Raw genomic sequence first — 9,006 nt, 5'->3', positions numbered from 1 at the left:
GAGGGGAACGAAGGGGTCGAAGGGTTCTGCAAATTGCAGCGTCTGGAGACTAGACACCTAAATATAGATATAGATGCATTGCAGGATCATCTAGACAAGACTGCAGCAATAATTCAGACACAGCATGGGTTTTTTAAGGGAAAGTCTTGTCTGACAAATTTGATAGGATATTATGATGTGGTTACAAAGGAACTGGATGCAAAAAATAATTTTGATATCATATATTTGGATTTCAGGCAAGCTTTTGACACTGTTGCGCATGGAAGACTATTGTACAAATTGGAGCAGAATGGTATTAAGGGTTAGTTGCTACAATGGATAAAAGGATGGTTAAGTGGGAGAAGACAGAGGGTGGTAATCAATGGGGGCTGCTCTTCTTGGATTAATGTTATTAGTGGAGTCCCACAGGGTTCGGTGTTAGGTCCACTGTTGTTTTGTATATTTATCAATGATATTGATGAAGGTATATCAGGCTTAATGTCGAGGTTTGCAGATGATACAAAGGTTGGCAGGGTTAATGACAGTAATGGCAGTGTGCTACTGCAACAGGATCTAGATAATTTGGGCATATGGACTAAGAAGTGGCAACTGAAGTTTAACCTTGACAAATGCAAAGTACTGCATATGGGTAGAAGTAACCCCAGAGAAACGTACCAACTGTGTGGTACTACACTTAAGGTGGTAGAAAATGAAAAAGACCTGGGAGTAATTGTGCAGTCAGATATGAAGTTTTCTGAGCAATGCAGACAGGCTGCCAGGGCAGGTCATGGGGTTTTGTCAATGATATATAGGAATTTTGCTAGTAGGGAGATGGAGATGATTGTCCCTCTGTATAAGGCAATGGTCAGGCCACGCCTTGAGTACTGCGTACAGGTCTGGAGGCCTCATTTTAGGAAGGATGTAGATTTGCTTGAGCGTGTACAGAGAAGGGCAACAAGATTGGTGAGGGGAATGAAGGGATCCTCTTACCAAGAGAGGCTTAAGTTCTGCAAATTGCAGTGGCTGGAGACTAGGCACCTGCGCGGTGATCTGATTGAGGGATATAAGGCCTTGAATGGGTTGAGCACGCTGAATTCTGATGGGATCCTTCCACTTGTTCAGATTACGAACCTAAGGGGGCATAAATTCAAATTAAGAAAAGACAGATGTAGAATAGATGTGTGGAAATTTGCCTTTAGCCAGCGGGTGGTTAATTTCTGGAACAAACTTCCATCTGTCGTTGTGGAAGTTGACAGGTTAAATAAATTTAAGGAGGAACTAGACAGGCATTTGGAGGGAATGGTGTGATTTTTTTTTTTTTTTTTGGCTGATGCTGCATAAGCTCATACATTTGCTTTCTTGCATCACATGCCACCACTACTACTACTACTACTACTGTCATAGTGGAAGTTGATAGTTTAAATAAATTCACGATTGTTTTTTTTTTTTTTGTTTTTTTTTGTTTGAATAATTCACGGTTGAAATGGTTTATTTTGGCTGATGGTACATAAGCTTGCTCTCTTACATCACGTGCCTTTACCTCTCCTACTTCCGTAAACCTGTAATTTCTGAGCGTTCTAATCAGCATTGTAGCGTAATGCTTATAAAACCGAAACGAGAAGCTTCTTGGGCTACTTTACACTATATAGTCGTATTGATTTCTTATTGCTTTTCTTGTAATTTGAACATCTATAGGTGAAAATATTTGACGTAATGCTATCATGGCGCTGACATTTAAACAGGTTGGGTTATGTCTTGGGATGATTATCACTGGTTCTATCAATACCTTAAGTAAAAAGGCACAAAATGACTGCAAGTAAGTTAATTTATGAAAGTGAAGGTCCTTCACTGTATTGTGTGGTTAATCAACAAAACCAGCTTAAGTTATTGCGCAGTTAGTACAGCAACAACGGTAACAAGTTTCTTGTATTAGTACTGGGGTGTTCACCTTAGGGGGACCGTGTACCTCCGACTCTTACAAATTGTTTGACCGCCGCTATGTTGGAAGGCTTAAAGTGTTATGTGTCCCCCGAGTTTAAAACTAGCGCATCAAAAAAATACAGTTTCACAATCACTTGAAAAATATGTTTTTAATAATATTTAATTTTTTTTCTATTTCTTTCTGATGTTTTTTGTATCTTCCCCATAATTTTGCAATATTGGACAAAAAAAAAAAAAAAAAAAAGAAGCTCACATCTGGTGAGTATGAGCTTGGGAAACCCAGGGTCCTGAGCTGGATATCATCATTCTTCTCTTCCTTGGTGATTCCTTTCACTTCCTCTCTCTGTCTCTCAGGGTAACTTGGGAATTTTTTTTTTACTGGTGCAGGATAAGCCCCAGGCTTCTTTGCACCATATGACTAATAATAATAAAAACCATTATTTGGGTACCACTTGTCTCTGCGCACTGGGCCTGGTCTTGGAACGGAGTGATTGTACGGTCAAGTTCTGTGATTGGGTGATTATTTTGAAGGCGTATTCTTTCGGATTGTTTTTAGGAGGGGATGCTTCACTAGCGTAGCTACCCATTTTCGGGCTCAGAGGCAAAGAACATGTTCGGGCCGCTACTTAATTAATGAAAATTGCAAAAACAGGAGACAGCCAAAGACGTTGGGCCCCCAAAGGGCTCTGGAGGCAATTGATCTCACCCCCCCCGCTGTTTTACAATCGGAAAACGAGTTTTAAAAACAGCAGCAAGTGGGGCTAAAACACCCGAGGCTTATCAACATAGGAGGACAGTGGACGGGGAAAACAGTGAGTGGCATTTGGCATTCACTGCTTTATTCCTGCCCGCCTGTCGAAATATGAACTAATACCCAAGATCTGTAGTTTTCCCTAGAAATGCTATTATTATTATATAATGATTGATGGATTTTCATATTTAATGGTCAAAATGCATAATTGGTAGTGAGGAACTAGTCTTGTGGTGTTTTCCACAATATTATCTGTTTTGACTCCAAGCCAGAAAACTGTATTAGTATCTTCTATGACAGTGTTTCCCAAATTGGGGTCCGTAGACCCCCGGAGGTCCACGAAACGGTGGTCGACCATATGGCCACTGTAGCCGAGTGGTAAGGTCTGCTGTCGCTTAAGTACACGTGCCTTGAGTGACCGGTGCTGCTAAATATGGTGCTGTTTCTTGTGTTCTGTCTATCTTATGAACTCTTCTGACTGTTTGGTCGTACTGAAGTATAAACAAAAAATTTATTTTATTTATATATATATATATATATATATATATATATATATATATATATATGTATAGGGGTCCACAAACTTTTTTTTGATTTTTGAAAGGGTCTGTAGATCTCAGTAGTTTGGGAACCACTGTGCTGTGATATAATCCCAGCTTTAACCACCGGTCCACTTCAATTATTCTTTTAGAGTAAAGTTGGCCAATCCACAGGCGTCTTAGGCTCGTGTCATGTTGGTGTTATGGGACTCTGAGTAAAAGTAGTGTTGTAAATTATTTGTTTACATTGACTAGAAAATAACCGTTTTTAACAATATTCAATTTTTCTCTATTGCTTTCCATCCAAGATTATACTGTACTGTTTTCTCATTATGTTTTTGTATCTTTCTCAATATTTGAAAAGTATTATTGTATCATACTCCAGAACTAGGAGTGTCTTTGGTATTTCATTTTATTTCACCCCTACTTTTCTTTATAAAAAAAAAATGTTATATTATAGGGAGAAGGAATATTTAGATTTTTAAAAAATAGGTCTTAAATAAATTTTTATATAAATTAAAATTATTAAACTTAATTTAAATTATTTAAATGAAATCATAATTTTTAAATAAGTTATAATTAAAAGGAATTATAATTTATTTTAAATTAAATAATTATATTTAGTAGTAAAATTGATAAGATATTGTGGGAATTTCAGAGATGTGGTGTCACACAGATATAAGGAATGCAGAACTGGAATTTGGGGAGTATAATGTCTACAGAAAGGATAGGAAGGGAGGAGGGGTTATGCTATTAGTTAAGAAATACATAAAATCCAAGGAAGTGAAGCCAGTCGACATCACTGGACAGTGTGTCGAGTCAGTTTGGTGTGACATAAGCATTGAGAGATCAAAATTGAGAGTAGGAGTGTGCTATAGGCCTAATGACTCTGATGAGTATAATAAGGAACTGTACAGGGAAATAGAGTGGGCCAGTAAATCAGAGAGTCTTATAATGGGGGATTTTAATTTCCCAGATATTGACTGGAATTTGGGAGCTGGTCACTCACATACCAGCAAGGCTTTTATGGATTTATTGGATGATTGTTTTCTACATCAGCATGTTCGGGAGGCAACTAGAGGGAGTAATACTCTTGATTTGATTATCAGTAGTGATTCTTCATGCATTAAGAATCTGCAGGTATATGAACCACTAGGTGGCAGTGAACACAGTGTGCTGAAGTGGGATTTAGTCAAAGAGGTAACTACCATTAGGGGTAAAGGGAAGGGTTATTGCTTTCGTAAAGGCGACTACGATGGACTGAGACAGTATTTAAATTCTATACAGTGGGACCAACTGATGATGTTACCAACAGCAAATTTGAAATGGGAAGCATTCAAAGAACTTATCTTGGAAGCTACTAGGCTTTACATACCAACTAAGAAATATTGTTCAAGGTTTAGGCCTAAGTGGATGTCAGATGAACTAATGAGACATGTGGCAGAGAAGAAAAATGCATGGAATACATACAAATTAACACGTGACACAGAAGGCTATGATAGATACAAGTTGATCTGTAACCAAGTTACAAAGGAGGTTAGGCAGGCGAAGGCAGATTACGAGAAATCTTTGGCAAGGGATGCAAAGAAAAACAGCAAGGATTTCTTTACTTATATAAACTCTAAAAGGAAGGGGATGAATCTGATTGGTCCACTTCATATCGATGGTTCGACTGCTTATGATCATGCTCAGAGAGCAAACAAAGTGAATGAGTATTTTGCATCTATATTCACAAATGAGGAGTTATTCAGCGAGGGGAATGCCAGAGGTGTATTCAACTCTGGCAGTAAGCTAGAGAATCTTGTAATAACTGAGAGTAAAGTGGAGGAGAAATTGTTGAAGATAAACACAAGAAAGGCACCCGGGGTGGATGGGATCTATCCAGTTATATTAAAGGAGGCAGCAAAGGAAGTAAACAAACCCTTAGCACATCTCCAGTCCTACCCATGGACTGGAGATGTGCAAATGTGACCCCAATTCACAAAGGGGGATCAAAGGGCGACACAAGTAATTATAGACCTGTTAGTTTAACTTCTGTTCCTGGAAAATTAATGGAGGCACTGGTTAAAGAAGCACTGCAGGATCATCTAGACAAGACTTCAGTTATAGCTCGGACACAGCATGGTTTTGTTAAGGGGAAGTCTTGCCTGACCAATTTGATTGGATACTATGATGCAGTCACAAAAGAACTGGATGCAGGGAATAACTTTGATATTATATACTTGGATCTTAGAAAGGCTTTTGATACTGTTGCACATGGGAGACTGCTGCACAAATTGGAGCAGTGTGGCATTGGAGGCAAATTGCTGCTATGGATAAAGGGGTGGTTGAGGGGGAGAAGACAGAGAGTGGTAATCAATGGACACTGCTCATCGTGGACTAATGTTATTAGTGGAGTCCCTCAGGGTTCAGTATTGGGTCCATTATTGTTTTCTGTATTTATAAATGATATTGATGGTGGTATATCAAGCTTAATGTCCAAGTTTGCAGACGATACGAAGGTTGGCAGGGTTGTCAAGGACACTACTGACACTATGCTACTGCAGCAGGATCTGGAAAGGTTGAGCAGATGGGCTGAGAGGTGGCAAATAAAGTTTAACATTGACAAATGTAAAGTACTACATATGGGAAACAGCAACCCCAGAGCAACGTATCAACTCTGTGGTACTACACTGACAGTGGTAGAAAATGAAAGGGAGCTGGGGGTGGTTGTGCAGGCAGATATGAAGTTCTCTGAGCAGTGCAGACGGGCTGCAAGTGTAGCTCATGGTGTATTGTCAATGATATATAGGAATCTTTCTAGCAGGGATAAGGAGGTGATTATTCCCTTGTATAAGGCAATGGTCAGGCCACACCTAGAGTACTGTATATAGGTCTGGAGGCCTCATTTCAAGAAGGATGTAGAGATGATGGAACGAGTACAGAGAAGGGCAACAAGATTAGTGAATGGAACAAAGGGGTGCTCTTACGAAGGAAGGCTTAAATTTTGCAAATTACAGTGTCTGGAGGCTAGGCACCAGCGAGGTGTATAAAGCCTTGAATGGTTTGAGTATGCTGAAGGGATTTTTCCTCTTGCTCAGAATAATCACCTGAGAGGGCATAAATTCAAATTGAGTAAAGCCAGATGTAGGATAAACGTGAGGAAATTTGCCTTTAGACAGCGGGTGGTTGGTTGGTGGAACAAACTTCCATCCCTTGTCGTGGAAGTTGATAGCCTAAATAAGTTTAAGGCTCAGTTGGACAGGTATTTCGAACGAACAGAGGGGTGAAGCGGAAGTGGTTATTTTTTTAATTTTTTTATTTTTTTTGGCTGATGCTGCATAAGCTTGCTTTCTTGCATCAAATGCCTCTACTAATGCTAAAGAAACAAAACACAATACAAATTTCAAAAACTGAATAAAAATTTACTTTTCAAACCTTTGGCCTAGTGAGCTTACTAGCAGTTTTATTTTTATGGACCAAAGGTTTGTTTTAATTAGTTTAAATTTTGAGAAACTTTTTTCAGCTCCTGTAACTGTTATATATAAGGTAAGTAAAATACATAGTGCCATTTGTATATGAAAGCTGTTGTTCATATTTCATCATGGCTGAATTGAAGAGTTTCTCATAGTGATTCTTTCACTTAAGAATCCACTTGATTTGCTAAGTGCTTTGTTCATGCCTAATACTAGCATCCACATGAATAAACTCAAACATCATTTTGATTGGTAAACTTCTTTTGTGTGATAATGTATTACTTTTATACTGTCAGTCATGGCTTTCTGTTGAGTATTGATTATAATATATAATCATATATACAGTACTCAAGTACTTAATATATATTATTATATAGTATATAATAAGAAAACCTTTCTAAAAGAGACACTTCATGATGGACACTTGGAATCATTTCAGTTTTTAGTACTTTTGGATCCTGGTGAGAAGTATTAGAAATTCTTTGTTAGATGACTTCTTGAATATGGATATGGACACTTTCAAGGGGCAGCGAGTGTATATGTGTAATTGACACACATACTCTTGTTGGCTGATGGGCATTTCCAGTGAAGGTCAAGGCCATTGCAGTAATACTAATTAGACTTGTGATGGCTATGAATTACTCAGGGATCAGATGGCACAATGTCATTAATGCACTTAACACTGCTGGTAAAATATTTTACCAAAGTTATTAGGGCTGTATGTATGATGCAGTTCTACTGTTGTTGTGCATCACAGCAGGGCAATAAAATTTCCAGACTGAGAAATTCTGTTTGAAGAATTAAAAATAATAATAAATAAGTGCTGGAATAGAGGTATAATACATTTCTTTCAGTATTAAAAAAAAAAAAAAAAAAAAAAAAAATGGATTGCATAGATAATTTTTCCCAGTAGCCCATGAGGGCTTCCACATCCACAAGTACAGGCTACCCAAACCTTCTTTACAAAACTAAAACATTATTGTGTGAACACTGTACATGATACAAATCTGAAACCACTTCCAGGTGTTAGAGGATATCTTCAAGTTTTTTTTTTTTTTTTACTAATTGGGAAAACATGCACTCCACAGTACATGGCAGCATAATCACAAAACTGTAGGCGCCTCCGTAGCCAGGTGAGAAGGAGTAGCAGTTCACAGCACACGCTTCTTGATTAGACGGGGTTCGAGCCCGTCACCACCAAATACGGAGGATATTCACGGAGCCGGAGCAATATGGCCTTAGTTGCTAATGCCCCTAAAAACCAAATAACAACAAACAAAACTAATCATGGTGGAAGGTCATTGTGTACTTTGGTTTAACGAACTGCAACTTGTCACTGCTGTTATGTATAAATTTCAAACGTGCTTTAAAAAGAACTGAGTAGACCTACAGTAATACAGTGGTCTGTGGGTGATTTAGATTTGTAAAGGAGGTTTCCTTTGCAAAACTAAAATATTATTGCATGAATGGAATACATGTTACAAATCTGAAACCACTTCAGATTCGGGTTATAGAGGATATTCATACAGGTCACTTTTGGTGCAATCAGCCTAATGGTAGAGGTGGCGGCTGAAATAAAATCAGTGAAAGATTCACTGATTTTATTTCAGTGAAAGACTGTTAAAATATTAGTCCGTGTATCCCCCCCCCCAAGCTAGACGTTTTCTGAACCATCTAACACTGCCTCGACAGCATCAGCAAATATTCTTGCACCCTTTCTATTTAACCGTATCCCATCCCTGTAGAAGCAGTCTCTCCTGTTAACAAGCACATGAGGAAATCCGTAATATGATAGTCACGTGCTTAACATGCGAAGGACAGTAGTGTGTAACATTTATATTGCCATGTGAGGATGAAACGACACAGGTTACAGTTCGTACAAAGGCTGTTCATTGACAATGAACTGAAGAGAATGAAATTTATATGAATTTTTTTTTCATGATTACAGTTTTGCAATTATTATTATTAGCCATATGGTGCAAGGAAGCCTGAGGTTTATGCTGCACCAGCCAAAAAAAAAAATTCCTGAGTTACCCTGAGAGAGAGAGGTAGAAAGGAATTACCAAGAAAGAGAAGAATGATGATATCCAGCTCAGGACTCTGGATTTGCCTAGCCTATACTCACCAGATGTTGAGCCCTTGGGGTTAAGAAACAGCACCGTATTTAGGTCACAGGCTTGAACCCCGGTCACTCAAGGCACATGTACTTATGCATCTGCACGCCTGATCACTTGGCTATGGCAGCGCACACACTTTTCCAAATGGCTAATAAAACTTAAATATATCCTCTATAACCCGAATCTGAAGTGGTTTCGGATTTGCTACATGTATTCAATTCATC

At 38.5% G+C, this 9,006-nt stretch overlaps 1 protein-coding gene across 4 annotated transcripts in view; it reads left to right on the top strand.

Moving 5' to 3' along the window:
• Positions 1 to 1,679: 1,679 nt before the first annotated feature.
• The window catches only part of LOC150088358 (solute carrier family 35 member F6-like), a 329,560-nt gene continuing 322,233 nt past the window's right edge, over positions 1,680 to 9,006 (top strand). For 3 of the 4 annotated variants that reach the window (XM_090370737.1, XM_090370736.1, XM_090370735.1), the window contains exon 1: positions 1,680 to 1,795. In XM_090370737.1, coding sequence (XP_090226863.1) covers positions 1,701 to 1,795 — 95 coding nt within the window. In that variant the 5' untranslated portion in view covers positions 1,680 to 1,700. The remainder of the gene's footprint in view (positions 1,796 to 9,006) is intronic. The other variant, XM_090370738.1, reaches the window with a different exon arrangement.

This window comes from Mastigoproctus giganteus, chromosome 3 (assembly GCF_048544385.1).
Source record: "Mastigoproctus giganteus isolate SK-2022 chromosome 3, ASM4854438v1, whole genome shotgun sequence".
In the NCBI taxonomy this organism is placed as follows: Eukaryota; Metazoa; Arthropoda; class Arachnida; order Uropygi; family Thelyphonidae; genus Mastigoproctus; species Mastigoproctus giganteus.
Note: the sequence above shows the minus strand (reverse complement) of the source record. Positions and strands in the feature narration are given on the sequence as shown.